We start from the raw sequence: 21704 nt of genomic DNA on the forward strand, positions 1-21704 counted from the left end.
AGAAATATCTCCTAAACCGTTTAGGAGATATTTACCTGAAGACAGCCACCGCTGTCTACGGCCCATGCGCCGTAGACAGTGGTGCGCAGGCGCACTGGGGCAGGCTGCAGATCGCAGCGATATGCCGCGAGTGTCGGCTCCTGTGCGCATGCGTGGGAGTGATGTCATCACGGCTCCGGAGCCTCGAGACCCGGAAGTCGCTCCGGGATCCATGGCAGCAGCGAAGAGGAAGACCACTTCCGGGGCTTCGCTCTCAGGTAAGTTTATTCATAATGAGCTAGCCTTTGCTTTACAGGGTGTGCTTTTAAAAAAATAAAATAAAATTGCCTTTACTTCCTCTTTAAAGCAGAGTTCCATCTAAAAGGGGGAGCTCTGCTTATCTGCTGCCTCTCCCCCTCCACTGCAACATTTGGCTTCTTTGGGGGGGGGGGGGGGTTTACCTGGTTTTGAGAGGTACTCACTTCCGGCTGTGTTCGCCCTCTTCTCCTTCCCCCGCAGCTGGCCTATTCACAGAGTATAGCATGATTTTGTTACAAGGCTTCACTGCCCGTTTACCTTAGTGGAGATGGTGGCAGTGGCAGCACCTGATAGTCCACTGAAAATGCGGCTCAGGTGAAGACACTTTAAGCGTCCTAATATTAAAAAGTCAGCAGAGCCAGGAGCTCCTCTTTAAGAGACCTATCTTCTAAAAACAAAAGTTCTTAAAAGGGGTTGTAAAGGTTCCTGTTTTTTCCTATGCATTAAGGTGAAGAAACATCTGACGATTACCCACCGCCCCCCTCCCCCTCCCCCCGTTTTACTTACCTGAGCCCAGGAAAGTCCCTCGTCGCGAACGCGCTAGATCTTTGCCCGGGGTTCTCAGCACTTCATTGGATAGATTGATAGCAATGCAGCCATTGGCTCTCCATTCTGTCATTTAGATCCAATGATGCGGGCGCCGGGCCGAGTCCTGCACTCCGCGGCTATGGACACCGAATGCAGGACTCAGGAGCGCGCCCGCAAGGTAGCCCCCCCGGAAAGTGCTTCTGCCAGGGAGTTATCTGAGACGGGGAGGAGTTAGGAGAGCTGCCAAGGGACCCCAGAAAATGCCATTCGGGGCCACTCAAAACAAGCTGCACAGTGGAGGTATGTCATGTTTGTTATTTAAAAAAAAAAAAAAAAAAATCTACCCTTTAGTGTCACTTTCAGTCTTAAAAACCTACCTTTTTTCATCTGCTGATAGCAGTCTTGTGACTTCTATCAGTGTTTGGTTAAAGCTTGTAGGAGGAGTTTTTATCCTGCTCAGACTGTCCCTCTGTCTGGACAGTGCTGATCAGCCCTGTATTGTGCTGATTACATTCACCCTCCGAAGGAAAAACAACTCTCTAGCAATAAACACCAAACGGAGCATATGCAGCTTGCCCCCTAGTTCTCTCAGGAGATGGTTTGGGGACTGTGGAAAAAGGGAAGGAACAGAGAAGACAGGATCAAAACAGCCGCCTTACACAAAGCAGAGGAATAACCCCTAAGTTCCACAGTGAGTATAAGCAGCATGCTTTACTGCATATACAGACTGATTTTACTGTTGTGGGTTTAGTAATGCTTTAAAACACTGTCATAACTTATAAACTATGCCCTAAAACTAATTAAACCCTACTCTACATTCTGCCTAAAAAAAAAAAAAAAAGAAAAGAAAAAAGAAGAAGGCCTTGTGTTGTGCTGAGACCTATTTAGTATAAAAACGAGATGCTGATAATATAAGTAAACTATTTTTTATTGGTGAACTAGTGATATAATGGATAAAAGCGATCATGCGGTGGTTACGGACATAAATGATATTACTGCAGTTCTATAACTGAAGGTGATGCATATATCTGGAGTTCTCTCTTGACAAGTGCTTCACACAGCAAAAAGTAGGCACCTAAGTAAATGAACAGTAAGAAAGCAGGAAACTTACCCTGCCTTGTTGAGTTCCTCTAGGTTTGATGCGTTCCATTCAGATCCCTAAAAATATTATTTAAAAAATTGCAAATAAAATACTGCTAAATTTAGTAAATATTTCTCTATACAGGCCTGAATGAAGAAGGCAAGGCTACATAACATATAAAAATTCCTGTGCTGTAGCTGGGTATATATAGGGGGTATATCCTGAGCACCTAAAGTCAATTCAGAAGGTACTGAATAAAGACTACAAAATAAATATACTGGTAGTTCAGGTCTGATCCCTGCTTTATTTAAGGCCACTCTATTATAAGATGTTCTACAGCTAAAGCTCATCCCTAGGCTTGATCTCTTTTTGAGCCCCACCCATATGGTTTGTCTGTACACTGAAATCCACACACAATTTCTTCTGTATATTGCCACAATGCTGGATTATTGATTTCATGGACAGCAACACGATTTGCTGCTTGTCCACAATGCTTCAAATTCAGGCTGCTGGGCATAGGGTTCTGCAGCACTTCATATGTCACATCTGTTTTTACATAGGACAAGGTGCAAAACTACATTAGTCCCGAGCCTTCAGTCAACTGGCCAGGTTCATTGGAGCAGTGGGGCGGTATTTGCTGAGCTACAGACAGAAGCACAAGAGGCAGATTTGACCATGCAAAAGCCAAGTTAATATTAATAACCTCATCGATTGACTCAGGAAGAGCTGATGCAATCAGGTGAGCAATAATGGAGATAAAACTACAGGTGGTGGTAAGGAGAGTGGTTACCCTGCTGGCCCCTCCCTCCTGTTGAGTGCCTCCACAGCAAGCAGCTTGCTATGGGGGCACCCGAGTCGAGTCACATAAAGACATGGAGCTGCAGCCCGGCCTCTTTCTCTCCTCATTGGCTGACCTACTTTAACAGCAACGGGAGCCAATAGCGCCGCGCTGCTGTCTCAGCCAATAAGGAGGGGCAACCGAGACCTGCCTACAACATTGCTGGATGGGGCTCAGTTAAGTATTAAGGGAGTGGAGACTGGCTGCTGCACACAGAAGGCTTTTTAGAATGCCTTAAGATAAAAACCTTGTGCCTTTCCAACCCCCTTAGTCTGTTAAGCTCCTATTGAGCACTTGCGGTGACACGCTTACAGAAGTAAAATTGATATCACTTACTGCTGAATTTTATCAAAAAGATCTGAACAGCCACCCATTCTATTTATCAACAAATGGGACCTTTTTCTCCTTTTTCATGAACGTTTAAACATAAGTCAATTTTTGCTTATGTTGTAATATATGCATATAGAGCATTTTGAGCAGATAATATCTAGAATTGCTCTAGCGAGTGAAAACCATTTTTTTTTTCACCGGATCTATACATATGCAGATTGGTGGAACTTATCAATTATATTTTGGATGTAACAGTATATACCGTTTTGTCATTATGAATTCATTCATGTGCTGCACATTTTTTCCAAGCAAATTCATATAATTTGCCCCAATAATAATTTATTATGGCCACTAAAATGAGTTAATGCTCAAGAACGTGCCTTTAGGCATGTTGTCCATTTTCTGGCAAAACGCTACTGCTCCTAAACATGCTGGCAGAGGGATTTTTTTTGCCTGTAAATTCCTATGCACACAGGTACGTAAACCAGCACCCTGTATTCTTCAGTAAAAGAAAAAAAAATTGGATTTTTGTACTCACCGTAAAATCCTTTTCTCTGCAATTCACCGATCGACACAGCTCCTCTCTGTAACTAAATGGGTTTGTTAGCCTGCCATTAGGAGAACTAGGCCAAATTGTAACACAATACACAGAACTTTTAGTCCCGCCCCGGGGGGCGGACCCTGTGCCAACAACCCTCCCTGCTGCCCCAGCAGACTCAGTACATCAACAAGCAGTATAACTTAGAGAAAAGGAGGGGTGGGTGCTGTGTCGGTCGGTGAATTACAGAGAAAATAATTTTACAGTGGAGTAAAAAAAAATCCTATTTTCTCTAATATTCACTGACCGACACAGCTCTCTGTAACTAAATGGGACGCCCCAAGCAGTGCCAAACAAGGGGTGGGAAAAAAAAACAGCATTAAAACTTCATCCACCATGGCAAGTGGGAACTAGTGAAACTAAACCCCCAAAAACAGCAGTGTACGGAAAAACACACCACCATATAACCGGGTATTTTCAACAGGAGAGATGCCCAAACCCGCAAACTTTCCGCGGAAGTAATGCAACAGTGCATTAACAGTACTGCATTTTTTAATCGAAAAAACAGGAAAAAAAAAAAACTTCAATTGCAACTACACAGCCGCCTGCAAAACTTTGCGGCCAAAACAGACATCAGCCGATGCACTGACGCCTACCTTGTAGAACTTGGTAAACGTATGGACAGACGACCAGGTCGCTGCCTTACACACCTGAGCAACAAACGCTTGGTGTCGGAAGGCCCAAGACGTTCCGATTGCCCTTGTAGAGTGGGCCATGACCAGAAAGGGGGCACCTGCCCCTTCAAGATGTAGGCTTGTACTACAATCTCTCTGATCCACCTAGAAATGGTGGCCAACGAGACCGCCATACCCTTCTTTGGACCAGCCAGCTGTGGCAGACAAATACACTTTTAGAGCCTTAACCACGTCGAGAGCGTGAAGGGCCACCTCTTTGGGGTGCTTCGGCTTAGGACACAATGATGGTAATACAATGTCCTCATTGAGCCACCTTCGGTAGAAAGGACGGTTGCGGACGCAACACCACCTTATCCCTGTGGATGACCAGATAAGGCGACTTGCAGGACAAGGCCGCCAACTCCAAAACCCTCCTGGCCGATGTTATGGCCACTAGGAAACCACCTTCTGTGAAAGGGTCAACAATCTCCCTGATATTCTCAAACGGCGGATTTTGAAGGCCGACAACACCAGGTTCAAATTCCACGGAGGTAACAGTGGATGCACCGGAGGGACTACATGTCGCACCCCCTGAACAAAGGTACTCACTAATGAATGAGAGGCCAGGGGTCGCGGAAAAAGACAGCCAGAGCTGAAATTTGCCCCTTAATGGTGCTCAATGCCAACTTCTGGTCTACACCTTGCTGAAGAAACAGCAGGATCCTGGATATAGAAAAGGAGCTCGGATGCCACCCTTTCTCCTCACACATGGAGATATAGGCCTTCCAGGTATGATGGTATATCTTCCTTGAAGAAGATTTCCACGCCCTCAACATAGTTGGAATCACAGAGTCCGACAGACCCCGGTTCCTCAGCACTTGGCTTTCAACAGCCATGCCATTAAAGCCAGCGATGCGTACCAGGGCCTCTGGGGCAACCAGGATCACCGGGATTCCCTCAGCTTCCACTCTACGCAGCAGGCATAGCAACAGCTTTAGCGGAGGAAAGGTGTAGATCAGCTGGTACTGATCCCATGGAGCCACCAGCGCGTCTGCCCATGGATCTCTTGTCCTGGACACGAATCTTGGCACCTTCCGGTTGAGGCGGGAGGCCAATAGATCCACATCTGGTGTGCCCCATTTCAGGCACAACCGCCTGAATATCTCCAGATGTAATGCACATTCTCCTGGGTCCAGCATCTGTCGACTCAGATAGTCTGCCTGCCAACTTTCTACCCCCGGGATGTAAATGGCTGACAGGGCCAGAATGCGTTGCTCTGTCCACCGAAGTATATGAGCTTCTTGTTCCCCCTTAGTGATTTATGTACGCCACAGCCGTGGCATTGCCTGACTGTATCCTGGTCAGACGGCCTTGAAGACACGTCGACCATGTGTGGAGGCACAGCATGATTGCTCTCACCCCAGCCTGATGGACGGTGATCACTACGGGCACCAGTCTATTTCAGGAGGAAGGATTTTCCGGACTGAATCACCAGGGACCTCAACCACCAGATCAGAGAGTCCCTGACTGGCTGGCTCACCTGGACCCGTCGATCCAGGGACAGCGGAAATTTGTCCTATTTTGTCAAGATCTCCTTCTGCAGGACTCTGGTGTGGAACTGGGCACAAGGTACTGCCTCGAAGGAGGCTACCATGAGCCCCAGTACTTGCATGCAAAAGCGGAGACGACCACTTGCGGTTCATCAGTAGTTTGACCGCAGATCTGAGAGACTGCAATTTGTCTGAGGGGAGAAAGACCCTCGCTTCCCTGGAGTCCAATCGTAAACCCAGGTACTCCAGACGCTGGGGTACAACCACCGACTTCTTCAGGTTCAACAGCCACCCAAATTCTCGTAGAGTCTGTATGGTGATCGCCACATCCTCCTCTAATTCTGAGGCGGAAGATGCTCTCAGGAGGAGATAGTCTAGGTAACCCACGATCGTGATCCCGCGCTGCCTCAGCAACGCCAATACTGGAGCCAGTACTTTGGTAAAGACTCGGGGGGCTGATGCCAGGCCAAAGGGGAGAGCCACAAACTGGTAGTGGGCTTCCCCGACTGCCAAACGCAGAAATTTTTGATGCCGAAGGCATATGGGTATGTGCAGGTATGCATCCTGGATGTCCAAGGACGCCAGGGAGTCCCCTTGATGGAGTGCAGAGACTACAGAGCGAACTGATTCCATTCTGAACCTCTGCACTTTTACAAAGTGATTAAGGGCTTTTAAGTCCAAGATTGTACGTACCCCTTCCTTCTTGGAAACCACAAACAGATTTGAGTAGAACCCCTGGAAGCGTTCCGATTCCGGAACTGGTACAATCACCCCGATTCAGCAAGTCCCTTACCGCCCCTAACAGGGCCTCCCGGTGAACTGGGGACGCAAGTATGCTGGAGGGGAAGAATCTGTTCGGCGGCCAAGAGAGAAACTCTATCTTGTAGCCTGTGGAAATCAGATCGCAGACCCATCGGTCGGATAACCGGGAGGTCCACCGGGCTGCAAACTCCCAAAGGCGACCCCCCACCCGATATGTGGTTGGGGGCAAACCTTCAAGCAGTAGCTCTTTTGTTCGCAGGCTTGTTAGGCTTGCGGTTCCAGGGATGCTTTTGACCATCCGTGGACGTCCTGTCGGGCTGGGAACGTTTTGTCGAAGCACTGGGCGGACGAAAAACCGGGATCGTGGTTACTTTATTTAACCTAGATACTGGGGGGGTCCACGACCGGAGGAGCCGACCATTTCTTGAGAAGACTTTCTTCAAAGGGGCAACGCACCGCCATGTTTTTGGGGACCGAAAAAGTCCTTTGCGGCTGACCCCATTCCCTGTAGATGAATTTGTCAAAATAAGTCAAATACGGGAACACCTTAGGTGAACGTGCTGGCTTGCGGGACCCAAAAGGAACCGATACATCAGCAGAGGGATCCGCTGGCTCCTGGATCTTCAGGGTATCACGCACAGCTGTGATAAGTGCCCCAACAAGTGCTTTGTCGCGCCCGGACGGGGAATCATCCTCACTGTCCGAATGATCCTGGTCAGCCTCGTGTGATAGGTCAAAGCAGGGGTCACCAGCCGCAGCAGGGCCCGAGTCTGCATCAGAGCTCTCCCCAGAGGATGGGGGGGGGGGGGTAGGGGTCTTTTACACACACCTTTCCTTCCAAGCACCGCCTCTATTTCAGCAACAAAAGAGTTAAAGACCACCGTCAGGGTGTCCATGGGCACAGCGCTATCCACAGGTGACCCGGTTGCAATAGCCTCGATTTCGGGGGAAGAAACACCAGTTTCTGAAGCCATGCTGACCCTACCCTGTCTGCCACCTGCAAGGGGACTTAGGACAGTGAAGGTCCCACCCTCCTGCTGCCGCCGCCTGGGGGTTCCTAGCGCCAGAATCACCACCCTGGAGCATTCTGTGATGGTCACTAGCCACGCCTGTAGTCCCCAGGAGGTTACCCAAGTGCAGAGTGAGGAAACTGTGCTGGCAGCAGCTGTAGAAAATAGTGGTGAAACGATCTGCAGAGCTTGCACTAGCATTCAGGAAATGACCATCCAGTGTCCTGTATACACAGTGGACACAGGAAACAGCCTGTGAGAGCAAATGTAATTCTGTCACAAGAGAACTGCGGTGAAAAGAGCGCTCGGGCTTCAAGAAAATGGCTGCCAATGCAACTAATAGGAAAATCTCCTAGAAAATGGCCGCCGAGGCTCACAAGGGGAACCTGATTTGCCCACAGTCAAAATGGCCGCCGGACAGTGCCATGCGGTGATAGGACAAATCAAACTGCGCTGCCTTAAACCAGCAAGAATACCCCCACAGACACCTTTTCGGACCCCCTCATACAGGGACCAGGACCATCGCCAGCCGCACAGGCCCCCCACAAGTGAAAGACCCAGCTATCCCCATACACACACCGCCCGCAGCACATGCAGCCGCCCCCCCCCCGGGGGGGAGATAGGGACGTGGGAGAGAAGAGAAGGAGGCGAGGTGGCCCCCGAATCGACCTCCTAGGGAATGCCCAGCTGCTCAACCCTCCGAGGAGGGAGAGCCGTACTTACCAGTCCTGAAGAGCTGGGAGACATTCCATCACAGACCCACTCCTGCGCAGTTACAGGGTCGCCGCTGGCCCGGTATACTGTGATCCAGACATCAGTAGCCCGGTCATATGTATACCCCGGAGCATTGAAGCTCACTGACCACCTCTGGAGCTGAGGTATGTTGTGGCCTGTCGAGCCTTAGCTGCGACCTGCACACGCTCGATGGCCGGACTGGGGGGACTACAAGGATAACTCAACCAGCCTGTCTCCCAGCCGGCAGTTGCTAGAAGATCCCAGGATCTTCTATCTTGTGCAAAAGCATCAATCCTGCATCAAAAGTCTGCTGGGGCAGCAGGGAGGGTTGTTAGCACAGGATCCGCCCCCCCGGGGCGGGATGGAAAGTTCTGTGTATTGTGTTACAATTTTGCCTAGTTCTCCTAATGGCAGGCTAACAAACCCATTTAGTTACAGAGAGGAGCTGTGTCGATCAGTGAATATAAGAGAAATCTGCATTTTTGGTCAGCAATTTATGCCTCATGCGTGCAAATGCACGCGTATGCACACATTCGCATGCAAATACCTATTAACATAATGTGATCGCAAGAATACGTTTGTGCGTGAAAATACGTGCAAATACATACATTTTTAACTACCAGTGTGCATAAGGCCTTAAAGTTCCGCAAGTATTCTTTTTCATCTCGTTCTATACCAGTTTTCCCTTCTGTTGTACCCTGTCACGTATACCTGTTACCCCCCCCCCCCCCCTTAAATTTAGTTTAATATACGTTGAAGCATACAACTCCCTCACTGCCCTTTTTATTTTATTTTTCTTGCTTCCCCCCCACACCATCCATCCTTTCCTTCCCCATTTTCCTCCTCCTTTTTTCCAAACTATCCACAACATTCCACTGAAATTGCCCTACTAAAACTCACCAATAACCTACCAATTACTCCATACTCATACACCTCTCTGCTGCCACAGTTGACCACCTGCTCCTCCTCAGCAAACTACACACCTTGGCCACCGCGATTCTGCTTTATCCTACCTATCTCAGCACACTTTCAGTGTCACTTACTAAGCCATCTCCTCCTTTCTTCTTCTTGTTGGGGTATTCCAAGGCTCCGTCATTGGGCTCCTCCTATTCTCATTCTATACCTCTTCCCTGGGCCAGTTGATAACCTCCCATGGCTTCCAATACCACCTTTATGCCGATGACATCCAGATCTATCTCTCCACTCCTCAACTCACCCCCTTATTCTCCTCACAGATCTCAAATGACATATGGGTATGGATAACACTTTCTCAAAATAAATCTTTCTAAAGCTGAGCTTGTTATATTTCCTCCTTCCCAGTCCCCCCGCCCCCCCCATGACTTTACCATTAAGATCAACAGCACAGCCATTAGTCCCTCCACACATGTCAGGGTGCTGGGAGTAATCCTTGACTCTGACCTCTCCTTCAGCCCCCACATCCAATCACTGGCTAAATAGTGGCGCCTTAACCTCCTCAACATCTCCGAAATTTGACCCATCCTGACTAATGACACCACAAAGCAACTTATTCACGCCTTGATTATTTCCCACCCTGACTGCAACTCTCTCCTTAATGGCCTACCCTTACTCAGGCTTTCCCCCACTTCAGTCTATTATGAATGCTGCTGCTAGACTAATACACCTCACTAACTGATCCATGACTGCTGCCCCTCTGCCAATCCCTTCACTGGCTTCCCCTACCCCACCGTAAAACATTCAAAATGCTAACCACAACATACAAGGTCATTCACAACATTGCCCCCTGCTACATCACCAACCTCACCTGCGAAGATCGCCCAAATCGTCCGCTCCTCCCAGGACCTCCTGCTCTCTAGCTCCATTGTTACCTCCTCTCATGCTCACCTTCAGGACTTCTCTAGAGCCTACCCCATCTTCTGGAACGCCCTGCCCCAGTACATCCGATAGGCCCCTAACCTGTCCACATTTAGGAGATCCCTTAAAACTCACTTTAGGGAAGCCTATCCCACGCCCACCTAACAACTGTCTCCGAGCCACCCCATCAAATCATTCCCTGCAGCCATTACTTTTTGTACTACCACCCCCTCCCTTTAGAATGTAAGCTCTATGAGCAGGGTCCTCCTGTCCCTTCTGTATTGAACTGTACTGTAATTGTGCTGTCCCTCTCTACATTGTAAAGCGCTGTGTAAACTGTTGGCGCTATATAAATCGTGTATAATAATGACCCTGACCCCAATATCAAAGGCTTGAATATGCTTCAGTTAAAATCATCTGGTCTGTCTGCAGGAAAACAACCTGCTATCATCCTCAACCCAATACCCACAAGTATTTTAAGCTAACGCAATAGTGTATCCAAGAGGGTGAAGATGAAAGAAACCCTTCACCAACTTCAGTGTGTTAGGAAAGGCACACCACACGTGAATCCAATCTGCTTACCAGAAAGCTGTGTAGAAAAAGCATGTATAAATTAGGTAAAAATCAGCTCCGCTCTCCAGACACTGTTGTGGGTATGTAATAATTCAATCACAGGACCAAACTTGCATCAGGCACTGTTCACATAGACAAAAGGGACCATGAGCTCAAACATTCAATGAGCGTATCATCCAATCAGAAAGACAGCATAGTGTAGTAACTTACATATTAAACCAGGAAATTGAACATCAAGATGTAAATCTGCCACGGCTCTCTGCATGCTTGTATCTCTGCCCGCCTGACATGTTTCATCCAACCGGATATTATCAGAGGTGTGGCCTTGTGACACAAGCATGCCCTCCTATCTGAATCCCGGCTGACACAGGAAGAACAAACCACCAGAATGACGCGCCAGCCAGAAGGTGGTTGGAACGCAACGCACACCGCGTCTGCTCTCCAGCACTGAGCCATCCCTCACAAAATGACGCTGCAAAACAGAATAGGGGTTGCACATCATGGAAGTAAGGCAGGTGGAATTCCTCACAAATGACACTGAAACTGGAGGAGCAGCCTCCAGTCAGGCAAGCCAGCCCAAATAAATGACTGGAACGCCCCACATAATCTTGTCATTTCTCTCGGGCAATACATATACATAGCAAAAACACAAACTAATAAGAAAATACCGCATGAAAAATGTCATAAAAATAGCTATAGAGGAGGCAATATAACGTTGCTGGAGGCTCCTCAAGGCATAAAATATTATTAAAACATGGCATAAAAAAGGTATAATAAACCTAAATAAACCAAAAATAACCTCCTAATCGGGACTCAACCCTCTACTGGCCAACATGATTAACTGCAAATCTCTCATGAGCTGAAAAAAATATATAACCATCTCATTCCAACCGTCCCCAAGTCAAATCAGTTTACTCCAACCTCGTCGTGTTCATTATCATCAACAGCAACCTTACCCAGATGAAATATCTGTTTACAATCATTATGAGCCTCTAGTGAGAGATTATGATTGTACTGAGGATTACAACAATAGATATATTGTACAACACTCATCTCATCAAACACCAAGCAATTCATACCCAGGACCTAGACAATCTGGTTGGGAAAGCCCTCAGTATTATCCCCTAAGAGACCACAATACCCCACTGAAGTTCTTTCACCACCTTCTTTTTTTCCCCGAAGGGTCCCCAAAGAACTAATGGGGTGGAGAACCAAAGAGGGACCAGAGGGGGGAGGAGATTTTCAATCTCAGCAAAACACACATGCACAGACAATGAAAAATGTGTTAAAATATGGTCTTAAATTTCCCCCTGATAAACCTCCAATTTTGGAGCCTTTATCAATGTGCTGAAGTACATTAGGAAGATTAATATCAAAAGATACTTTCGGTCACAACCTCCAAGATTGATGGAAAAATTACTGGTAGAGTACCACATTTGGCCCTATCTAATGCCTCTCTTTTCAACCCACCAGGTCAAAGATCGAAATAGCTTCAGATTTTGGGAAGGCTTGGAATCCTTACAAAAAAAAGCAATATCATGATTCGCCCTGCTGACAAAGGAGGGGGAATTGTGATATTAGACAAAACAGTGTATGTAGACATAATGAAAAATAATTCTTTATGATGCAGGTTTTGATGACCATCTACTTACTAAAAAGGAGAAAACTTATTTAGTTCCCAGGATCCCGGTGATTTATCTCCCCAAAGTCTATAAATATCTGGTTAATCCACTGGGGAGAACCATCATTAGTGGGTTAGATCCATTACCTCTCGTATTGGGAAAAACATAGATGGCTTTTTACAGCCATTTGCCTCACAGACTCTATACTTTAAGGATTCCTCGCAGGTAATCCAATTATTGGAGACTGTTGAGTGGAAAGAGCTACATCATGGCGACGGCCGATGTGACTTGAAGAGAAGGAAAGGAAATGTGACTTTGCATGAGGCATGTCATTGTATATATTACTGCATGGAATAATACATCTATCTGTATTGATTTAACATCTCAATCCCATACAGTCATCCATGATTGTAGAAAAATTATTATATCAATCATATTCAAAAAATATTACAATGTAATCATAAAATATTTACTTAGCAAATATATATTTAATATGGGCAATCAATGGACATATTTGATGTAATCAATACAGAATGAATAAAAATAAAAAAAATCATACAAAATATAATACCATGTAGGTAAATTGACATGATAAACATTACTAAAAATGAATAATTTGGGCAAGCCTGTCTTGGCACTATTTGAAAACTCAATGCGTTTCATGGCGTTATAGGCAATCATCAGGAGTAAAATGCATGGTAAATGCTGAAAGTCTGATAAATATCCATTAATATATAATGCTCTCTAAAGCAGTGGTCAACAACCCTGTCCTCAGGGCCCACTAACAGGCCAGGTTTTATGTATTACCTTAGAGAGATGAAGACTAGAATACTGCAATAACTGAGCATCAAATGATATCACCTGTGATGTATTTCAGTTATCTTGCAAACCTGGCCTGTTAGTGGGCCCTGAGGACAGGGTTGATGACCACTGCTCTAAAGAGGGAAAGTGTCAAATGGCAAACTAAATTTTAAAATGACTTACACATCCAGCCCACAGGCTGTACCCTGCTTCTATGATGTAATGGGGCGATGGCCTGGGATGCACTGTCTCACCCGGGGTTGAGGCGGACAACCCCCCCTACAACATAAATCCCACAGTGTACTATGTGTGCGCATGTACCCAATCTGTGAAAAAGGTTGTAAAAAAAGCCAAAACAAAAAACGCAATTGCACCCATTAACTGCTTGCCGACCAGCCACTGTCATTGTACTGCGGCAGGTTGGCACATTCCTGTCAACCGTCGTAGCTGTACGTCGGCCTTTAAGCAGAGATTAGTAGGCGTGTGCACCCGATGCACTGAGGGGGTGCCGATACGCATGGCCAGCCATGCATGATCGTGGGCACGAGAGCCAGAGCAGGGACGTGTGTGTGTGTGTGTGTGTGTGTGTGTGTGTGTATAAACACGCGCGCACACACACACACACACACACACACACACACACACACACACTTCCCTGTTCTGTGAGGAGAGACAGATAGTGTGTTCCTACTAGCTAGGAACAATGATCTGTCATCTCCTTTAGTCAGTCCCAACTCCCTACAATTAGAACACACACAAGGGAACAAAGTTAACCCCTTGATCTCTCCCTAGTGTTAACCCCTTCCCTGCCAGCGACATTTACACAGTAATCAGTGCATTTTAATAGCACTGATCGCTGTACAATTGTCAATAGTCCTAAAAATGTGTCAAGTGTCCGATCTGTCCGCCATAAAGTCGCAGTCCTGATAAAAAAATTGCTGATCACCGCCATTACTAGTGGAAAAAAAAAAAAGAGAATGCCATAAATCTTTTCCCCATCAATCAATATATGCTTGTTGCCAGTTAAAGCGACGGAGTGCCATACCGCAAAAAATGGCCTGGTCACTGAGCAGCCAAATCTTCCGGGGCTAAAGCGGTTAATGAAATTGGGGTTCTGGGGTTGTGATGCGCCCAGTTTCTCCCCCCCCCGCTCATCCTGTTGTGATGGGGCGGGGTCAGACCTTTATACATCGGCGTCATGCTAACCCGCCTTGCACACTGCGACAGCAGACGCCGTAATGCAGGGATTGTGGGTATATTCCATCCTATGTCGCAAAATGGGGGGTGGGGAGTAAGTATCCACTGGGGTTGTATATACACCGCAAGTGGGCTGGTCCCCTCCCTTGACGTTTGCGTGGACCCGCCCTGGATCCGGGGAGTATTTCATCCGGAGGCGGCCAGCTGTCCTTTTCATGCGATTCCACGAGGAGGGATACTTTCTAAAGCACATTTGCATTATCCAGGTATTTTACACACACCTTTTATTTCATTAATTTTTTTCTTTTGCAGTCACCAGCGCACTCATATGGAGTGCATTAACATTGTTCACATGCAGTGTGTCTATACACACACACTCAATCACAATATTAGGATCAATTTGCGCGGCGTTGCTTCAGTTGTACTGTGCCGTTCATCGCGGCTCCGGAAGTAACCCCCGGGATAGGCAAGGATGGCTGCGGGGGCTTCGTTCTCAGGTAATCCATAATGAGCTAGTATGCTATGCATACTAGCTCATTATTCCTTTATCTTGCTGGGTTTTTTTTTTTTTTTTTCAGGAGGGTTTACAACCACTTTAAATATTTTTTCAGCTGTTGCAGTTACTCATGTTGGCCACTAGAGGATTGAGTCCTATTAGGAGGTTTTGTTTTTAGTTTTTTTTTTAAACCTTTTTATGCCACGTTTTAATATTTTATGCTTTAGGGAGCCTACAGCAATGTTATATTGCCTCCTCTATAACGATTTTTATATGCCATTTTCATGTGGTATTTTCATATTACCTTGTCTATGTATAGGTATTGCCCGAGAGAAATGACACGATTATGTGGGGCGTTCTAGCCATTCATTTGGGCTGGCGCACCTGACTGGAGGCTCCTCCTCCGGTTTCAGTGTCATTTGTGAGGGATTGTTTGGTGGTAGAATGTGAGCGTGTTGCGTTCAAACCACCTTAATTCCAGCTGGAGTGCATGACGCGAGGCCCCTCCTCTGTTTTCAGTGTCATTTTTGAGGGATGGGTCAGTGGTGGAGTGCAGAAACAGTGTGCATTGTGTTCCAACCACCTTACTTCCGGCTGGCGTGTCATTCTGGAGGTTCGTTCTTCCTGTGTCTGCGTCATCCAGGATTCAGATGAGAGGGCGTGCTTGTGTCACAATGCTACGCGCCTCTGATGATATCCAGCTTGATGAAACATGTCAGGTGGGCAGAGATACAAGCATGTAGAGAGCTGCGGCCGATTTACATCTTGATGTTCAATTTCCTGTTTTAATATGCAAGTTACTACAATAAATTGTGATTATACCTTTAAAAGCTTCACCATTGGCTGCCTTATTCTTTCAAGAGTAATGCTGTTTTCCTGATTGGATGATATGCTCATTGAATGTTGGAGTTCATGGTCCCTTGCTTCTATGTGAACAGTGCCTGATGCTAGTTTGGTCCTGTGATTGAATTACTACATACCCACAACAGTGTCTGGAGTGCGAGCTGATTTTTGCCTAATTATTTATACATGCTTGCTCTACACAGCTTTCTGATAAGCAGATAGGAAAGGCACACCACACCATGTGTGAATCCAAACACACTGAAGTTGGAGAAGAGTTTCATCTTTAACCTCTTGGAAAGACTGTTTACCTTTAGATAGCGCCGCATGTGGACTTTATTTTATATACATTTGCTTATGAACAAATTGTACTGGCTGCTTCTTTTTAGGAATATCATTGTTGTTTAGTAGCACGGATACCCACCTGTTTTTCTAACTCTATAGTGTAAGCGGAACTAAAAGCAGTGATTTAAAGATTTCCCAAAACAGTGTTATTCAAGGCATGCCATGAATTGACAGCACAAGCAACTGTTAGGCCGCGTACACACGCGCGGACTGTTCACCCAACCTTGTTCGCCAAACAGTTTCGGCAAACAGTCCGCTCAAAATTTGCATGAGCGGACTTGCCCACACACGAGCGGACTGTTTCAGCGAACTGTTTGCCAAACAGTTCGCTCAACTTTTGAAATGAACGGACTCGCCCACGTAAGGCGGAGGCAAGTCCGCCCATTTCGAGCGCGTGTGCAGGTAGGCGGGGCCCGCGACGGAGACGTCGCGGGCTCCGCCGCCTGGAATGGACTTAAAGGGGAACCCCAACGCCGAAAAAAATCGGCGTGGGGGTCCCCCCAAAGTCCACAACAGACCCTTGTCCGAGCACGCTACCCGGCCGGCCAGGAAAGGGGGGCGAGCGAGCGCGCCCCCCCTCCTGAGCCGTACCAGGCCGCGTGCCCTCAACATGGGGGGTGCCTTGGGGAAGGGGGGGCCGCGCGGCCCCCCCACCCCAAAGCACCTTGTCCCCATGTTGATGAGGACAAGGGCCTCTTCCCGACAACCCTGGCCGTAGGTTGTCGGGGTCTGCGGGCGGGGGGCTTATCGGAATCCGGGAGCCCCCTTTAAGAAGGGGGCCCCCGGATACCGGCCCCCCACCCTATGTGAATGAGTATGGGGTACAATGTACCCCTACCCATTCACCTGTAAAATAAAAGTACCCAAAAAAAAAACACAACACACGAGAAAAAATATTTTATTGCACAGCTCCGGGGGTCTTCCGTCTTCGGGGGTCTTCTCGCCGGACTCCTCCGCTATCTTCTTGTAGCTCTTTTACTAGCGGAGGAGTCCGGCTTTCTTCCTCCCCGCCGCCGGCCTCTTCTCCCGACTTCGGGGGTCTTGTCCCCCTCTTCGGTTCTTCTGCCGGGCCACCGCGCCTTCTTGTAGCTCTTTTACAGGCGGTGGCCCGGTCTTCTGTCGCCGCCGCCTTCCGTTCTTCTGCCGGGCCACCGCGCCTTCTTATAGCTCTTTTGCAGGCGGTGGCCCGGTCTTCTGTCGCCGCTGTCGCCGTCTTCCGTTCTTCTTCTTCTTCTTGTTCTTCTTCTTCTCCAGGAGATGTTGACACGATGCTCTCTCCGGCCGGAATGCCAGAGCCGCCCTGCGCTGCCACTTATATAGTGACAATGGGGCGGTGTCACATGGTATATGTCACATGGGTTGGTCACACGGGTTGATGTCACATGGTGACCCCGCCCCCTTACGATGTCATAGTCCCCATGTGACATCAACCCATGTGACATATACCATGTGACACCGCCCCATTGTCACTATATAAGTGGCAGCGCAGGGCGGCTCTGGCATTCCGGCCGGAGAGAGCGTCGTGTCAACATCTCCTGGAGAAGAAGAACAAGAAGAAGAAGAAGAACGGAAGGCGGCGACAGAAGACCGGGCCACCGCCTGCAAAAGAGCTATAAGAAGGCGCGGTGGCCCGGCAGAAGAACGGAAGGCGGCGGCGACAGAAGACCGGGCCACCGCCTGTAAAAGAGCTACAAGAAGGCGCGGTGGCCCGGCAGAAGAACCGAAGAGGGGGACAAGACCCCCGAAGTCGGGAGAAGAGGCCGGCGGCGGGGAGGAAGAAAGCCGGACTCCTCCGCTAGTAAAAGAGCTACAAGAAGATAGCGGAGGAGTCCGGCGAGAAGACCCCCGAAGACGGAAGACCCCCGGAGCTGTGCAATAAAATATTTTTTCTCGTGTGTTGTGTTTTTTTTTTGGGTACTTTTATTTTACAGGTGAATGGGTAGGGGTACATTGTACCTCATACTCATTCACATAGGGTGGGGGGCCGGTATCCGGGGGCCCCCTTCTTAAAGGGGGCTCCCGGATTCCGATAAGCCCCCCGCCCGCAGACCCCGACAACCAACGGCCAGGGTTGTCGGGAAGAGGCCCTTGTCCTCATCAACATGGGGACAAGGTGCTTTGGGGTGGGGGGGCCGCGCGGCCCCCCCTTCCCCAAGGCACCCCCCATGTTGAGGGCACGCGGCCTGGTACGGCTCAGGAGGGGGGGCGCGCTCGCTCGCCCCCCTTTCCTGGCCGGCCGGGTAGCGTGCTCGGACAAGGGTCTGTTGTGGACTTTGGGGGGACCCCCACGCCGATTTTTTTCGGCGTTGGGGTTCCCCTTTAAGTCCATTCCAGGCGGCGGAGCCCGCGACGTCTCCGTCGCGGGCCCCGCCTACCTGCACACGCGCTCGAAATGAGCAGACTTCCCTCCGAGCGGGAACAGTTTGCTCATTTCGAAAGTAGCCTACACACGGGCGGACTGTTCGCTCAAACAAAGTTTCAGCGGACAGTTTTTCGGAATTTCCGAAAGACTTTGTCCGTCAAACTGTCCGCTGAAACTGTCCGCTGAAAGCCCACACACGAGCGGACTGTCCGCCCAAACAGATCAGAGGCTAAGATGGCAGCTCCCTTAGCTATAAGAGATAGGAGGGTTTAGTTCCTCTTTAAACAGAAAGGGTATTCTGATTGTATGTTCCAAATACCAGACAAATTCAATTTTGTACACACACACACACACACACACACACACACACACACACACACACACACACACACACACACACACACACACACACACACACACACACACACACACACACACGCCTCTTTTTTTTCCTTTTTTTTTTTTAACTTATCCAATCAGCAAATTTTTTTGGGGCAACTCAAATATCATAAAATGTATTCAAAACCCACAATCCTCTTTAGATATTTAGACCTTACATGAACTACTCTAAAATAATCGAACAGGCACATGGATAGACCTCCACTATGTCTCTTGAGACTGTACATACCATTTTAACCCTTAGGGCCCTTTCACACGTGCAGACCGTTCAGATCCGCCAGTCAGTTTTTTTCAGGCGGACCTGAACGAACGCTCCGTACATCTCTATGGAGTCAGTGGTGACATGTCCGCTGACATCCAATTCGCTCCGCTAAATACAGACGTATGGAAACCCTATTTTCCATTCGTCTGGCAGATCGGACAGGCGGTCCGTTTTTATATGATCTCCCCATAGAGGAGAGTGGAGATCTGACAGGTCCGTTTATGCACAGTGTGCAGAGATGGACTTGCCATCTGCCGGCTCAGCGGGGATCAACGGATCGATCCCTGCTGAGCAGGCGGATGTCTGAAAATGGATCGGCACATGTGAAAGGGGCCTTACTGTACCCACTCCTACAGCATTTATTTGTGCAAAGGCATTTCCTTCTTGAGGAGACCTTAGCAAGCATTCTGACTGCATCTTGGTTTAAGCAGAAGTTAAACCCTTTATTACTAATAATCCATAGAGCCTTGCATGGATGCCCAAAGCATATGTCAAGGCAAAAAAATAAAAACACACGTTTCATACATCTCTGAAATACAAGCACATTTTCCCATGTTTAATTCCCTTAAAAACACTGCATGTACAGAAAAAAATCTGTTGATGTGCCAACAATATAATGTGTTCCTACCTTCCTTTTTGTCATGACAACACAGCGAGGGGGATTTACTAAGACTAGAGCAGCCAGAACCTGGAACAGCTGTGCCCGGCAACCAATCAGCCTCTATCGATTTAAAAGCTTAACTGAACAGGCTGAAGATAAAAGCAGATTGGCTACTCTGCACAGCTGCATCAGATTCTGTCTGCTACAGTTTTAGTAAATTCTTCCCAATATAATTTTGGCTCTAAATTCCAAAGCATGTGTAGTCAAGCCCTGTCTCTTATTTCTGATGCATTCCAAGAACAAAGGACTTCTTCTCACCTTGTGCACAGGCAGAGAGTAGAGGAAGCTCACAGGGTTTAAAGCAAAAGCAACATGTATTTTTTTATTATCAAACCAATATCCCAAACCTATTTTAATTGTATATTAGCAGACCAAAAAGGGAGCAAAAAAGAAAAGTTCACTGCTAGGATTCACATACACTTTGATAAATTTGTAATCTTGTGAGAAGCTATTATCAGAGGCTGTAGCTTCCAACCAGTTGCTGCTGGTGAAGTTTTAGGATGGGGGGTCCCTCCTTTTTGACCTCTCCCACTTTTCATAAGTCACACCCCTTATAGAATCCACCTACTCCATCCCCTGTATTCCACTAGCTTCCATCTATAGTGTCAGGAGTATTTAGCTCAGCACCCCAGAACAGAGTATAGAGCCCCAGGACTAACTGATGATTATCGATCTATATCCACTTCCCCATGGTGTCTTTTGGTACGAGTCTGCGGAGAGGATTCAGTCAGTTCAGAGCTTGCCAATAAAAAAGGTAGCAAACAGAAACAAATCTTTTTCTTTAAACTTGTGACTCATTGCTCTAGCACAGAAGGGAGACAGACTTCTCAGTTGAAGTTTCAGTTGGTTTTAGCAAACAATTTGTAATGCAGCAATAACAACTTTACTTTTCCTAAGAGCCTACCAATTCTGGATTCTGTAAAAATGCAGCGCTCGGGCCGTGCGTTCCATCCACGGAGCCGCTGCGTCACTTAGGGTTTCTCACTGGCACAGCGAAACCGGAAGTGATGCCACATCTCTGAGGAAAAGCACAGCCCGTGTCCACCATCCCCCATGCAGCTCGTGTTCACCATCCACCATGCAGCCTACCTGTGCAGGGAAGAAGAACAGGAGAGCGGCCCAGATGTTCACAGCTTTCATTTCAATTGCTGTGTTCTCGCTGCTAAAAATCATATATAGCCCCGCCCCCTGGCCGGGGAACATTGATTGACAGATCACCCGTCCCGGCATTGGATGTGTGATCAGGCTATCAAAGTCCCGGGACCAGGGGGCGGGGCTGCATCTGGCAGCAAGTGGCAGGGAACATGGCAATGTGAAATGAAAGCAAATATTGCTGTGTTCCCTGTGCTGCGTTCTGAACATCTGAGCCGCTCTCTCTCTCCCATTCGTGATCGCTGGAAGAAGGATTCCCATTCCACCCAGGCTGCCGGCGGTGCTGCTTGCCCCCCCCCCCCACCTGCTCCAGGCAGTCCTTCCTCGCCAGCCCTTAAAAAGGCGCTTGCAAAATGCAAGCAGGCGAGTGCATTTTTTGAGGGTTGGCATAGACATCACGCTTCCCATAGCGCACTGTGTCCAGAACCCAATGCACTTAAAAGGACCTTTTTTTGTGACTAGCTTTGAGGGGGAGGCGCCCATGTGCCCCCTATGGATGGGCCGCCACTGCGTCCAACATTTGTCTCAACACAGAAAAGAACATGAACGCAAAGTGGTAGAGTTAAAGGAGTTGAAAAGGCAGAAGGTTTTTTTTTATCTTAATGCATTCTATTCTAAAAAAAAAAAACCTTCTGTGTAGCAGCCTCCCCAGCTCCCCCTAATTACTTACCTGATCCCAATCTCTCTCCAGCAATGTCCAAGAGTGTCTAAGCTGTCCGGAACACTCCTCTTGATTGGCTGAGAAAAAGCAGCGGTGCCATTGGCTCCCGCAGCTGTCAAAAGTCAGTCAGCCAGCCAATCAGGGGAGAGAGGGGACG

The 21704-nt window shown here is 47.9% G+C and overlaps 1 protein-coding gene across 1 annotated transcript in view; it reads right to left on the bottom strand.

Moving 5' to 3' along the window:
• Positions 1-21704, bottom strand: part of SSH1 (slingshot protein phosphatase 1) — a 122724-nt gene that overhangs the window by 38366 nt on the left and 62654 nt on the right. The window contains exon 11 of the mRNA XM_077461293.1: positions 1937-1983. Coding sequence (XP_077317419.1) covers positions 1937-1983 — 47 coding nt within the window. The remainder of the gene's footprint in view (positions 1-1936; positions 1984-21704) is intronic.

Source organism: Lithobates pipiens, unplaced genomic scaffold (genome assembly GCF_037356315.1).
Source record: "Lithobates pipiens isolate NorthernLeopardFrog02 unplaced genomic scaffold, aLitPip1_a1.2 Scaffold_3, whole genome shotgun sequence".
In the NCBI taxonomy this organism is placed as follows: Eukaryota; Metazoa; Chordata; class Amphibia; order Anura; family Ranidae; genus Lithobates; species Lithobates pipiens.